General features: G+C 40.1%; 1 protein-coding gene across 5 annotated transcripts in view; it reads left to right on the top strand.

Moving 5' to 3' along the window:
- The window catches only part of grm8a (glutamate receptor, metabotropic 8a), a 360407-nt gene that overhangs the window by 230463 nt on the left and 113968 nt on the right, over positions 1-15976 (top strand). For all 5 annotated transcript variants that reach the window (XM_061714149.1, XM_061714148.1, XM_061714150.1 and 2 more), the window contains exons 5-6: positions 784-938; positions 3518-3655. In XM_061714149.1, the coding sequence (XP_061570133.1) occupies positions 784-938; positions 3518-3655 (293 nt within the window). The remainder of the gene's footprint in view (positions 1-783; positions 939-3517; positions 3656-15976) is intronic.

Here is a 15976-nt window from a genome sequence, read left to right as displayed (position 1 = left end):
GAATGGTGAAATGCAGTAAAGACAGAGCTACTGATCAAAACACTGGAAAAAGGAAAGCCTCATTACAGTTTACAGATTACAGCATTGTGTCATGGGGCTACTTTGCCGCAGTAGAAACAAGTGCTTTCTACAAAATAGGAAAGGAAGATCAGGAAAGAGGATTTTGTGGATACACTGAAGGAACATCACAAGATATCGACCAAAAAGGTAAAGCTTGAGTGTAGGATATGTCTTCTAAATGGCCAAGAATACTCCCAAATACAGGGAAAAAGGCTGAAGCAAACAAAAGTGAAGGTACTGTCTGTACTGACAGTCCACAAACGATTCAGCTCCACCAGCTTTGTCCGAAACAATGGTCCTTAAATTCCAGCAAGATAACATAAGAAGCTTATAAAAGGCCAAGTTAGACAATTTAAAATAAATAATAATTCTGCACAATAATTCTGCCAAATATCAAAGCAAACATATGTGAAGTTCTGACTTTAGAATTATGTCTACAGTCAAATATGGAGAAAATAAAGTTAGTCTTTATCTAGTTTGTATATGAACTGGTTGGAAATGTACTTGCCCAATCTCACTGTAGTTGGTCATCCAATAGCGTAGATATGTAAATATGAAAGTAAAAACTACAGAGAAGTAGCTTTTCCTTGTTATATACAGTACATGTGTCATGAAAGTTAAATGAACCGGATCGGCCCTGAAGCAATCAATTACTACTGTTTTTTTTTTTTTTTTTGTTTGATTTTGTAGAAGTTTAAATTCACCACTTTTCTCCTCAAACAGACGAGTTCTGGACGCAGCAAAAAGGAACAACCAGACAGGCCACTTCTTCTGGGTGGGCTCAGACAGCTGGGGCTCCAAGATTTCTCCCGTGATTGGTCAGGAGAGGGTGGCTGAAGGAGCCATCACTATTCTTCCCAAACGAGCATCTGTAGATGGTAAGAGTGTGTCTATATTATGAGATATTGAACCCGTATAATGGCAGCATGATCAGGTCGCATTACAAATTCTTTCAATATTCAATAGTTTCAATAATTTTCTAACTTTTTGCACCTGACTTTGTGTCGGTTTGACACAGTGTATCCACTCCAAAATCTGATTGATCTAATTTTAGTTGACCGCAGAAAGTCGAGAAACTCTCAATCCCCTTTGGGAGCAAGGTTTTTTTGCCAGGAGGCCATGGAGGACAGCGTCATTTGGTCCCTATTAGAGCTCCAGATTAGATTTTTGACTCCTCGAGGGGCACAAAGGCTACAAGATATAAATCAAGAGTGAGGCAGAGAGGTAAAAGTTTAAATGAATCAGCTTTGGCAGCTCCACACGAGGAGGCAAGCTTGATAGAAAAGATAGGAGACTGAGATAGTTCCAACAGGGAATTGATTTGATACAACTGCCAACTTAAAGTAATGGTGTCCAATAAAGCAGCAGTAATGCTATGTGAGGATTTAGATGTTAATTTTTGTTTCCTGTCAGTCACAAGGATGTTGATTCTACTTTCAGGCCCACCTATTCTAAAGTTTTATCTAGTGGACTTTGTCCACGATTTTGTTTTGTGTTAAAAAGTAGCAAATTCCACAAATGGAGTTTATAGCTAGACTATATCAGCTTATCATGCAAAATCCCTGGATCAAACCATGGTGTAATACCAAAGACTATGTAAAGACAAAAACAAAAAACCTCTAAAAAAAACCGAATCAAAAACGTACAAACCTCCCAGTGACGTTGCATAGTTTTCCTGATGCACAGAGACTTGAAGTGTCTTTGGTGTCGCTCTCTATATTGCCATATTAGCAGGAAATGACTCCGCCCCCACGAGAAATAAAGACATTCTGATTTACTCTGTTCTTGTTTCAGAAGCAACATCTGCGACGAGGATTCAGTTGTACCACAATTCAAAAGCAATATCTAATTTACATACATTTTTAATAGTGATTTATTATTGTCAGTTTCAAGTTATTTCAGTGGCTATTGCAGATTTTTCTTTCTCTAAAGGAAAGACATCGGCAAATTTGTCCATGCTGAAATGGAAATATTTAGATATATAGCAACTTTAAATTTTCTGCAAAATAGCCAGGATGACTTTGTCCGTGCATAAGGGAGAAAAAGAAAACCTCCCACTGCATCAGACATCCACTTTTTATTAAATATCATAACACCAGATGAAACACGCTAACTAGCAACCTGTAGGGGTGATAATGGGGACTTATCTTTAAAAGTCATGATTTTCCACAGCTGTCAGTGTTTGTGTTAATTTAAGTGAATTCTGGCTGACTCATCACATTGATGATGCAGATTAGAGGTGGACATTTCAAAACACCCTGCTGATTTAAATGACTTTGTTGACTTTGAGGAGTCGTAGGCACTGTAATTTGTCCTGTTATCTCTAATTAAAGCTGGGGTTGAATAGTACAACGTTTGGCACAGCAGTCAGCAAACACATTGACTTTCAATACTGATTCTGTCCAAAAAACGAATTTCTTAAATCCTTTTTCGTTTCTTTCCAAAATGTGTCTAGTTACTTATTTCAGTTTTCACTGAAATTTGATACAAGAGGCATTATTGTGCTTTTACCTTTTTAATCTGTCAAAAACAACATAGAAAAGACAAATAATAATATCCCAATTGGAATTTACTTCACCCCAACTGTAAAAAAAAAAAAAAAAAAAAAAAAACGTTTTCGATTGAACTGCCTGTTAGCAACAAATATGCATTTTTTTTTTTGTCTTTGTTTTGAGAACATCATCTGCTGTGGACTTCCTGTTGAGGTGCACAGTGAGTAATACCCTCGTATCCAGTAGGGAGTGAATTTCCACAGGTAGAAACCTTTTCCCTAAAAACAGACTAGCTCAATCAAGGCAGCTCTTAGAGCAACAACGGGGAATCGGACACACTGCAGGGTGTCTGAGTCTGTCTGATACTCCTCCACGCTGCATGGGATCTTTAGCAAACACTACTTTCCCACAGAGAATGTTGTGTTAAGAATGTAAGTAATTATTTCTGGTCTTATTGTTCATTCTAAACTATTCAAAAAGTCATAATTTCCCTTTGGTTGCAGTATGAGCTGATTGCTACATGTCTAGTAAGTTGTTGTCTTACTCTGGCAGGTATTTCAGTTACTGGAAGTTAAAATTTCTGGTTATTTGTTACTCAAGCAATTGTGGAAGAGGCTTTTAAAATGTTCCCTTTCCGTGTTCTCATCCTACCGATACGCTCCACAAAAATTTGCTTTTTAGTCATGCATTGGCTATTCATAACATGTGTCTTCGTGTGTCAGAAAGTATTACACCGCAGTGAATGCTGAACCTTTTTAGCATGGGCAGGCTCAGTGGAAAGGAAGACTTTACACCCTGAAGCACCAGAGCCCTCTTCACATTGCATTATTAAACAAGATCTGGGAGTTCTTGAAACGTTCTCTTTTAGTCTGTTCAGTCTCCCTCATAGATAATAGCTGGATATTTATTCTGGAGAGTATCAACACGAATCTCCATCTGGTGTCTTTTAACTGTCTTTCATTCAGCATTTGACCGGTATTTCCGGAGTCGCTCGTTGTCTAACAACAGAAGAAACGTTTGGTTTGCTGAATTCTGGGAGGAAAACTTCAACTGCAAGCTGGGGATGCATGGGAAACGGCCTGGCAGCCTGAAGAAATGCACAGGTAAAACTTAACACTTGACTTTGTGATACACTTGTGCTTTCCAACATGTGATGAGTAGGAACCTTTTATTCTCTCCATAGATTTGACAGAAAACACGAAGCGGTGGTTGCAATTTCTGTTTAATATGGTGGATGAACTCAAGAGCGGGTACACTTTAACTCCTGACAAAATCATTTTGACTAATTTGACAGTTCATCAGTTACAAATGGTCTTTCTGCTTCTGCACTAGCCCGACCAGCCGTCCTAATATTACTGTTCTTCATTACAAAGAATTAGTTTAGTTCCCCTGGAGTCAACTTTGATTTCCAGAGGGCTGTACCAATGGATGCAGAAAGAAGCTCCATCAAATAGGTGTAAAACCAATCACAGAAATTAGGGAGAGTAACAACCTGTATTGTATTAACTCAAGATTTCAAAAAATAGGGGGGGAGTTTGGGAAAACTCCTTAGAGACAGTGTTGCCAGGTACTTGGGGAATTCAATTGTTACAGTCCGAGTTGGAGAACAGTAAAATTTGTCTGAAACCCATGAGCGCTATTTCTGATCATATTTATTATAGCGTTCACTTAACAGACTAATAAAATATGAAAAGATAACCTGCAAAATTATGAACCTGAGATCGTTAGAAGGGGAGTATGACGGACAAAGTCGACCTTTTGATCCTGTATCTTGATATATTTTGTGAAAACAATGTCAGTTTAAAGCCACTTTATTGAGCAATACCGTATCTGACCACATGGGGCAACATATCACATGAAGATTCACGTTCCAGTTGTTCAAGGCTCCACTGGACCTCTAGTGGGACAAACTGGTATTATATGATATGGCAAACTGTCCCCACATGTGGTCAGAGGTGCTTTAGCCAGATAAAGGGAGCTTAATGATGTTGCCAAATTATCGTATCATGTTTTTATTGACATGTGTCTTGAATTTAATTGGGGTTCTAAAATGAAATAGTTGTTAAACTTGCATGTTGCTTAGGGCTGGGGATCGATTCAAATATCAAGAATCGATTCGATTCCGATTCTTAAGATTCAGAATCGATTATCACGATCCGATTCGATCTGATATTGATTTGGGTTACTGTTAATAAAACTGTTTTTTCAGCTGTTGCATTAATTATATGACTGTCTAGTTATGCAACATATTAATACTAGTATTATATTGAGATTCAACAGCAAGTATTGGCAGCTAATGATGCTGTAAGGACCAATTAGCTCCCAGATTGCTGATAGAACTGCTTTCAGAAACATCGTGGGGCAGAATTATCAAACAGATCCAGGGAGGAAACAGAGGACGAAAGAAAAATTGCTTTTATTTTTTCCCCATTTATAAGAATTTGGTTTTTAACATTTATGCAAATGTAACCCCAAGACAGTATAATAAAGCAAAGAAATATAGACAATGTATGCAATTATAACTGAAAACTTTAATGTTTTCATACCTTTAAACATATTTAAAGGCAAAAACATGGCACCAGTTATTCTCGTGTCTACAAAATATTCCTTTTTTGGGCATAAACCAAAAAGTACCAAAAGTAGTAATGTAATGATGGAAAAAAAAAAAAAAAAAAGGCCTAATGTTGCTGTTATATCAAAATGCCTGCAGCTGGTTATTTTATAAAAGGCAGAGCTCTGCAGCTGGTATGCTAAGTATGTAGTTGTGTCTATCATGTAGACAAGACTTGACTTTGGGTCCACTATTATAGTACTTGTCATTTTATACACAGTGTTATACTTGGAGTAGTTGGGTGATACACTAGGACAAGACCCATCCAGTTCAGGTGCTGAATGACCAAGTCTGCACATATATGTGCCAGAGCTAGTATTCCCTGGCTGATGCCTGCCATAAGTTCACATAATTAGATTTGTCGGGGTTGTGACTTCCACTGACTGTCTGTTACTAGCCATGGTATCTACGTACGTGGGCTGGCACGTGTCGAGGACAGAATCCTTAAATCCAACTTCTGACGTCTGAAACCTCCACATCATTGACACAGGAGCTAATCAATAGCTGGATTCTGAAGGTCGCCGTGATGACACAGCTGACGGGAACATGCAGAATTGGGTGTAATTATAAGATATGACTGGGTTCAGGTGGAGAGACAAAAAAATAAATAAAAAAATGAAGATCTACCAAGAAAAAATATTTCAAAATAGGAATAGAAAAATGTGCAACTGACAAAAGACAACGAAAAACTCACAGGATACAGTGTATTGGTTGTTTTGACAAATAACTCTTGAATGGGTCGTTGCATAAAACCCGTTACCAACCCTTAGCAACTGGTCTTCTGTACTGGTGGACATATGAATGGGAGGCGCACCAAACCCATTTCATAAGAGAATGTAATGGGTGTAGCTGGCCAGACTACTAAAACATAGAAATGTTCATATTATTCAAACAAATCAGCATTTAACCATGTTTATCTTACATTTCAGGAGTGTCAGTACGAGTGTATAATGTACATTTTACCAAAAATCTTTACACTCAGACGGATACTGAGTGAGCTTTAATGTAAGGCATCTGGAGTCAGTCAAACGGCGGTTGTATCAGCAACTAATAGACAAATGGTAAACCTCCAGTATTTTACCATGAGTCCGAATTGAATGTAGAAATAGATATGACAAAAATGGCTAGATATGGCCATCTGATGTCCACTTCAAATAAATGTCCAGGATATTCAAAATGTTCAAAAATAATTGACAGTCATGCTGTGGCATGTAGACTTGAGCCCCTTTCACACAGAGATTCCGCAATATTGGTGTAAAGAAGTCCTGCCAATACGCCGCCTTTGTTGGTTCACACAGAACCATACAACGCCGGCATAACGCCGCTCCCGTCTGTAAATTCACACAGCATGCCGGCGTTCCGCAATCAGAGGCGTGACGACAGCGTCAGCGTCTAGTGGCATGCCGGCATGCCGGCTGTGTCATTCACACAGACCCCGTTTCGGCTCTGTGACTACCTCCGCTGCCGGCTTATTGGTGGGGCCACTTGGCCCCCCCATTCCGCCTCCGTGACTTTCACACAGAACAGCGAGGCGGCTTAAAGGCGCAACGTTCCCGCCTCGAACTGGCTGTGTGAAAGGGGCTTTGGATAACTCTTTGTGGTTTGTTTGTAACTGATGCTATCACTAAAATAATTGCCAGTTCCTATAAGAATCACTGTGACCTCACCTTTTTTAGACATTACGTAACCTGTAACTCTGCACAAAAACTGCAGACAAAACTGGTCCAACTGAGAATGGACAAGGCCACAGAAAATGTGTGTTGGCGTCCTCTCCATAATGTTTTCAGACATTCGTATAAACCTGTCAACTCCATACACAAACACTTTCACTTTGAAACAGCGTTTGTCACGTTTTATGTTGCATCTGTTTAGCAGTTTCAGGTCATGCTTTTCTCTTCCTTTCTTTTTGTCTCATTCCTTTAAAAAAAGGCAATGTAAAAAAGGGAAAAGCATAGGGAAAAATATTTTAAATTAAGTTGGAATTAAGTTTGTGTGATGGCAGAAAAATGTACTGTTAACCACATAGCCAAAGCTGAATGAATGTTACAATCACTACAGTACGTATTTCAAATTTGGTTTTGAAGTAATGAGAGACTGAGGAGTGCTCTGGGTGTTTGGACATAATGTCTGCCTGAGAGCTCAAAAAACCTTGCGAACAAAGACAAACCAAGCCAAGTTTGTTTCAACGGAACCAAACTGCTTTGTTGTGAATACTTTGAATACATTAATGGGAGAAGGTGTGAGCCAATCAGTTATAATAAACTGTTCTCAACTCTGCAACCCTGTGAAACCTCATTGTCTCCAGTGAGTTTGTTAAACTACCAGATGAAAAATGTTGGAAACGATCTGCTTTCTTTATCACCACAGATCTGCACAAAATAATTTCACCTAGCTTATATTTACTCAAGTAACTTGTGGTTGTCTTGGTAGATGTGTAGCCCTAAAACCTCTGATTTGGCTGATCCATTACAGTATTTATCTTCAGTGTGTTACCCACGTGGTGTATGTTTGTGGAGAAACTATGCACACATACAGTCCAATTACAACTACACTATAATATTGTTAACTGAGCCCTTCAGTGCACTCTAATATCCATGCTGCTGCGTTTCAGCTTCACAAACTTCAAAATTCATTGCATCTTTTAATATGCTCTGAGAAACATATCACAATGAAAGGGACACATTTGCTCATTTAAGCTTCATGCTAATTCATAGGGGTGGGTTAAAAATATCGATATATCGATATTTTATCGATATGCATGTGTAGGAACGATTATCGATACATAAATCCAAGTATCGATTTAAATTATTTTTTTTTTATTTATTTTTTTTTATCCCGATTTTTTCCCCCATTTTATCACCCAGTGCTCCTACCTAAGTCAGTCCTGGGCATTGCTCCATCCACCAACCCCGGGAGGCCCCGCACTGAGCTCAAGTCTCCTCCTTACTTGAGGAGTGAGCAGGCTGCTTCTTTTCACCAGGCAGGGTGGGGTTTCTCTGGCAGGACGTCGCGCGTGGAAGGATCATGTTATTCCCTTATTGTAACCAGAATATCGATATCGTATCGAATTGTATCGTATCGGAAATCGTATCGTCTTGGGACCTAGTGTATCGGAATCGTATCGTATCGGGAGGTCAGTGATGATACCCAGCTCTACTAATTCATCATTTCATCAAAAGAAAGCCATCCATCTTATTCCAGCCATCGGAGTTTTGGTTGTGGGGGCAGCAGTCTAAGCAAAGAAGGCTAGACCTCTCGCTCACAGGGCAGCTCTTCAAGGAAAATAGAGAGACGTTTCCAAGCCATCTGAGAGATGTAATCTTTCTCGCGTGTCCTGGGTCTGTCCCATGTTCCCTGCATAGTTGGACATGCCTGAAACTCCTCCATAGTGAGGCATCCAGGGAGCATCCTAACAAGATCTCAACTGGCTCCTTCTGATGTGGAAGAGCAGAACCTCTATTCATAGTCCCTCAGGGAGAACATCTTGCTATATTTCTAATAGAGTCCGGCAACCTATGGAAGAAACTCATTTGAGCTTCCAAGTGACCACAGTGTATTTTTTTGGTCACAGACTAAGGGCGATTCCAATGAATGTAGAGATAAAATCCATGACCAGTGTGTCCTTCACCTGGGTGTGAATCCTCGGTACCACCCTTGAGCCAGGCCTTGGGGACTGATTCATTTGAGAGTGTGTGGGTGTAAGGCTGTCGACCACAGAGCCCGGTCAGGCTTAAGCCTGATTTATACTTCTACATCATAGACACTGGACGAAGCATTAGGTCACCTGATGCACCGGTTTTGTTAAGAGCGGTTTTCTTCATAAGGAATGCAGCCATGTTTCTGGAGAAGCTAATGGGAACACACTCACCACATTTCAATCACGGTTAGCTTTGGTTGCCAACTCCTGTAGCCCAACCCAGCCAAAACATCTGCAGAGCTGCCGCCAGACATTTACAGGGGAATATAACGTTAAACATATTGACCCAATGGCAAAATAAAAAAATGACTGCCGCATTTAGCCGAGGCTGGGTTAAAACAAACGGGTGGTTGCAGGAAGCATAATGATTACCGATGTGGAAGTGATAACGGCTGGCCATTGGCTGAGCTAACTGTCAATCGAACATATTAGAAATGACTTTAATGCTTTATATAAAACGCTTAATTAAAAAGATTGAGACCAGAACTGTGTTTTGAACCAGGGTGTAAATTAGTTCATTTTAGCTCTGGTTGAACATTTTAACATTAGAGTCAATGGAGATTGACTCGCTTTTGCAGATGAGATCCAGCTGCCAGACGAGCAACTGCAATGAATCTTAGCTCCACAAGAGCCTCAATCTGGAAATTTTATGGTTGGCGCTTGTTCTGCAAGGATCTACGCACGATAGTTATGAATGGCATGACTACACCGTCCACATTTATACTTCTTTGCTATTGTTTCCGCCGCTCTGTTATTACACCACCAACCAGCAAGCAGCAGTATGGGTTTTTTTTTACGCAGCACTGTAGCTCGCAGTGCTGAGTTTCCTTTTGCTTACTTCCTGTATGAAGCTCAGTTATAGCAATCAAGTAAATAAAGTACATTTTACGTGAGGTGGAGCTTTTTTTACAGACACTGCAGCAAACTATCGTTCGACCCAACTTGGAAATGACAAAGAAGAAATGGCACAGGCTTAAGCTTTTGAAAACAAAGAACATACAGTATCTACTTATAATATTTCCTGCAGTTTGCGTCAAAGTGATGCTTGTTATATTTGGCGAGCAGTGGACATCATTCTACGGCATCTGGTTCCCACCTATACTACGACATAGGATTGCATAAGTATAAACCAGGCTTTACTGGACAGGAAGTGGATGTTCCCTCCGTGACACAAACTGGGTTTGATGACTATGTGGGATTTGGGACATAAACAAACCCATGCATGTTCTTTGCTGTCTTGTTTTAAACTGGAAGATAGTAGTTAGTATTTTACTTCTTGAGTAGGTAGGAAACAGTTACGTTTAAAAAAGCACATTATCTAGAAGTATGCACAGTACGTGGAATAACACATAATTTTGTAGTTGGTACACAATAGCTTTCAGCTTGTTATATTTCTTTGGTTGGAGTAAAGACTAACCTCACTAGTAGGTATGTGCTCTCCACTCCAATAAATTTGTTTCAATTATTAATAGTGTTTTACCACACCTTTCAATTTTCATCATTTCATTTTTCACGGAGAGAGCAGAACACACATAGGAAAAGGGGAACTCCAAGGCACTTAGTCTTTAAAACATGACTTGTGAGCACATCGGCTTTGACAACAGATGCTGGAGCAAAAAGTCTGTTTTGTTGAAAGCATGCAGTCAAGAAAAATGATGCCTGAAGGGAGGCTGACCGAGAGAACTCCATATCACAGATACTGCTCTTCCGTGTTCACAGTGGCTGCAGATAAAATCATTAACTACTGCACAAGCTAGGTGTTGATTAACACTTCTACCACTGACTCTTTCTCCTTTAATGATGAGGTTGTACGGTAAAGCTGAATTTCTCACTTGTGTACAACGCACAAGGTTAGATATTCTAGACCGCCTGCTGTCAATAACCTGAAATATACATGCACTTTATATTTTTCCTTGATTTGTTGCTAAAAACTGGTCCAAATTATAGTACATTTGTGGAATAACTATGCCCCTCCCCCCTGGTAAGTTTTGCCTACGCTCCGTTTCCCCTCTGCATGTCATCATGTTGTACAGAATGGATTTGCTGCTCCTCACAGAGCATGACGGCGGCTGGAAGCTTCACCCTGACTCATCACTCAGTGACTCAAACTGATCTCTCAAATCATCGCATCCTTGCACTGTTTCCCTGCTCTGCGATGGTCACAAACACTGAGACAAATGCACAAAATTATGCATTGAAGCACATACACTAGCAAAGGGGCAAAACAGGGATGATTTCACACCCACACACTCCCATTGCCCACACCTTTTCCATCTGAGCACGTTGGTGGGGCCAAACCAGTAAATTGCATACATTTTGACAGAATATGTTATAAACACACTGAAGAAATTAAGTGCACTGTAACGGCAAAAAAGGGTGCCTCTCCGTTGGCTGTTGTCTTTGTGAGTTGTGACGTCACTGTCAAGGGGAATGATCTCTATATTTTCCTTTTCTCTGGCGATCTGTAAATCTTAATTCAACTATCCGTTTGCCTCTTTCGCCCTTTCTCTCATACACAGACATCACATTCCTTTTTAATCCCCTAAATGCCATTTTGCTGTGAGAATTCATTGATTGTTGAGGTCTCCCAGACCATTTACAATGTCCAAATGTTTCAAGGGGTTAGGGTAGACAGGATTTTTTGTTCAGGAGATTCCCTTGGAATTTACTGGTTTCAGCTTTAATGTAATTAAAAATATGATTATATCTCCATTTAAGTCGCAGTATTAGATAAACACTGCCCAAAAATAATTTCCCATGTAAAACCTTTACAGCGCTGGAGGATAAAATATGTGAATCCTTAGAGGTAATTGCTGATTAGACCTCATTTAAGAGCAGTGACCTCAAGTAAACACTTTGTGAGTTCTGCATCAGACCCATCGAGTATTACGTAGAAATTTTAGATTTTTACTGAATTGCTTCAACTGAGACACACTGGGGATCTCTAGTGTGAACATCCCTCTTGAAATCAGCCACAGCACCTCTATGGGAGTAAGGTGTACCCTCTAAAAAGTGGAGTTTCCTTTTCTGAGGCCATTCAGTGGTGGGTTTACTTTGATAGTCAATAGTCCAGCTACCCAATTTATATATCACTTGTGGGTTCTTCTTTACCTCACTAAGGATTTTTGAGCCTTTTGGAGTCACTTTCGTGAGTACCCACTGCGCAGAACTGTCTCTATTCACAGAATATTGATTTGAGAATGGCTAAATACTTTGAGATTACTTTGCAACCCTTTCAAGCCTTATCCAGACCAGCGACTCTTGAGCATATATTTTTAGAGATCTCTTGATTCACGTCCGCACATGCTTCTTATTAGAAGCAAACATAAAGTGTCTTTTATCAATCACAGTAGCTCTAAACAGGCATTGAAACTACTGACTCTAGAATTTTGTTTCATTAGCATTATGAATGTCTAATGGCTGTCTTCAATAAAGATACAAGTTACTGTTATTGTTAATCAGGTTAAGCACAATGCATTTCTCTAATGTTGTCTAAGGCCTGCAATTAATTTAACCAACTTTTTTACTGAGAAAATCCAGAAGATTAGAAAAGCAGCCAGTGCATCAATATCAAGTCCAGGAACAGTGCTCCAATTTGGACAAAATGACACATTTAACACATCAACTACAAAAACCTGGAGGATATTATGGATTAGCTTGACTCATTTTCCTGTTGTCTCGATATTTTACCCGCAGCTTTCTTCAAGGAAGTTTTACCCGTCATGGCTTTTGATCTGATTTTAATAGTAAACATATCCCTTTTGTCAGGTGCCTTCCCCCAGACCGTGAAGACAGTCATCATCACTGTTGAAAAAGAACAATCAGGAAAAGCTATTGGAAAATTAAAGACCCATCTCAAAACTTACGTTCATAAGTAATGTGATTGAAGAATCTGGTTTCAAACAGTTTTTAACTCTGAGCAACCACTGTGACATCTACCAGTCAGGTTTCCGTGCACACCACAGCACTAACATTGCCCTTGTCAAGGTGTTCAATGACATCCACCTAAATACGGACTGTGGGTCTGATTAATACTGATTGGGTCGGACTTTCAGGCACAGTACTTGACTGGTTTGAGTCTTACTTAAATGACAGGGACTACGGTCAATAGGTAACTTTACATCGGAATCAACTAAATTACATCTGGGGTCACTCAAGGTTCTATCCTAGTGCCCCTCCCATTTAACGTCTACATGCTTCCGATAGCTCAGATAATGATAAACAACAAGACAAGTTTCCATAACTATGCAGATAACACACAACTTTACATTACAATTTCACCAGGTGACAATGACCCATACAAGTGTTGGGTAGATAGATTGAACAAACAATGAGTGGATGTCGGTAATTTTCCTCAGTTGAACAAAAACAAAACTGAAGTAGCTTTTGGACCAAAAGAAGATCATTTAAGAGTCGATACACAGCTTAAGGTATTATAGCTACAAACCAGTGATAAGGCCCGAAATGTTGTAGTCATGGACTCGGGGCTGACCCTTCAGAGACACATTAAAACAATTACAAAGTCAGCCTTCTATCTCCTGAAAAACATCTCCAGGACCAAAGGACTAATTTCTCAACAGGACCTTGGAAAAACTCATCCATGCGTTTATCTTCAATCAATTTGATTACTGCAACAGTGTCTTCACAGCTCTGCCTAAAAAGTCAGACAGCTACAGCTGATCCAGAAAGCTGCTGCGAGGATTCTCAAAAGAACTAAGAAAGTGGATCACATCACTCCAGTTCTGAGATCATTATCTAATCACAAACGCTATTATCCTTTGTTATATCTCATAGTTCCCGAGCGTAAACTTGACAAACAAAGCAGACCTCAACAAAAGCTGTCTTTATTTACAGAAAATGGCAATGATGATTAACTATTGAGGAAAAGCTTTCCACAAAGCCATTTACAAAGCTATTTGTAGTAATGTATATTTCATGAAGCCGCATACATCGTTTGCACTCGCCTGGCTTATTATAGATGAATCTAGTGTTGCATACAGGCTGTAATGGGTCCAGTAACAATTATTTCAGTGATTTAGTAAAGTGGGGCAAAAAAAAAATTACTAAAGTTACGAAGCGCACTCTGTTTTTTAGAAAGACATTTCCAAAATGGTCACTCAGGTGGCTACTGGGGTCAAAGCGTATGTGCAGAGAACAAACCCTGTTGAAAAAAATTCTCACCTAATTGATACAACTCTGTGATCTACTTTCCCTTATTAGCAAAATGACTGTACTTTCTTCTACAGCCATAACATAGATTATATCTAATTCCCAACCACAGCAGAACACACACATATATGAATATTATTTTTGATCTATTATTTATTTTTAAGTTTTTATTTTTAACTTTTCAGTTTTTAACTCGTGTTTCCTCAGTCGGAGTCCTCTGCCTTGGGAGTGCTGCTGACTCTTGTTGCCGTGGCGATGGCCCAAGCTCCCATTGTCCCTGGGTTGTGGTGCGGTCTATGCAGCCATCCCACAGACTTCACTAATGGACGGGAACTGATTTCCCCCATACACTTTCAGTTTGATGAGTATCCCAAACACAGTCAATTCAGAGTCCTCCAAACCAAGTCCAAAATGTCTGCTTGTCGCACACAATACGTCCACGCGTCAAAACACATAGCCTGATAGCATATTTATGAATTGATTGATTGATCGAGTCGAACATGTTAGTAAGACAGCAATTTTTACAAATTAATTGATCGACTCAAACATATTAGTAGGACAAAAACAAAAAATTGATACAATTTTTGGCACTGACACACCTGTGTTATTAAAGAGGAATTTATCTTTGGAGGTCCACTAAGGCCGCTTTCAGACTGCAGGCAAATATCCGATTTTTAGCCCATCCAGATTGAAACTGGATGACTCTTTTGAAGTCTGAACAGTCCCAAACCGCATGATATCCGATTTTTGCAAACCAGATCGAAACCACCTCCGGGAGGTAGTTTCATATCCGATCCATATCTCATTTGGGCAGATGCGTCTCAGTCTGAACAGCTCCAAACACTCAGATCGGATATGACTGTCCCAGACGCTCCAAACCACCCGCCCATTTCCAGTTGTGGAGCTACTCATCCTTTCACAGAGAGCATGTACAATCTCTGATGTCACGTCAAAAACTATTATTTGTATCATGTTTTAATAGCAGAAAAAAAGACCGCATTTCCACGTAGGTGCGGGTCGCCGCGTACCCTACGCCGTAGGCTCTGCGTTGGTGTAACGCGGAACCATAAATCAGCCTTCAGTCGCGCTGTGACTGAGCCTGAACCTGCAGCCCGTCAGCCCCTCTCCTCCTAGGAGGAGAGGTTATGGAGCGGGGCTGCCAGTTATTCATTGCTGGTCCGTTTTGTTAACTCTGAGCTTTGTTGGTTGGTTTATTAGTTTGCTGGTGGTTTTGTTCTGAACACCTTTCTCTGTTTCTCATTTTGCTGGGACGTCGGGTCCCTCCGCCGAGACACAACTTTTGCTGTATGCGTTCATTTTTATGTCTAAAAATGATGCGCAGTCAGAAACGGTACAGATATTTTGGGATTTTTTATATATATAAAAGAAATACATGACTTCACACAATACACGCGCTGGGTGACGCCTCCGCTCCGACGTCGTTGCTACGGCAACCCGTCAGATCAGTCAGTGATGTGGCCCAGTCTGAACAGAGCCAGATCCGATATGGACACTTGCTAAAAACAGTGTGGACAGTCAGCCCTGAAAATGGATATGAGAAGGAATCAGATATATATCAGATTTGCCTGCAGTCTGAACGCGGCCTAAGCAATGGCTTTCTAAACATCTGACTGCTTTTCTCAATCAGCAAAAAAATTGTACTTTCGAAGATGCAAATCTTTGTCCAACACCAGTAATGTGATCAGTCTGCTCAAGACACACACTGCCGCTCTTGGAGTTAATTACATTGTGACTTAGCCCAGCGTGTGCACACTTACCCTTGCATGCAAACACATGCTCACTCTCTGTAAGTAGGCCGTATCCTAACGAGATCGATGGGGAAGAAGAGTTATTAGGCTCACAGGATTAATAAAGTGTTCCTTCCCATGTGAAAAGGCTCCAGGGCTGAACAGACTGGAAGATGGAGGGAAACACAGATGGAAAGGT

Source organism: Cololabis saira, chromosome 23 (assembly GCF_033807715.1).
Source record: "Cololabis saira isolate AMF1-May2022 chromosome 23, fColSai1.1, whole genome shotgun sequence".
Taxonomy (NCBI): domain Eukaryota; kingdom Metazoa; phylum Chordata; class Actinopteri; order Beloniformes; family Belonidae; genus Cololabis; species Cololabis saira.
This window is presented reverse-complemented; position numbering and strand designations above follow the sequence as displayed.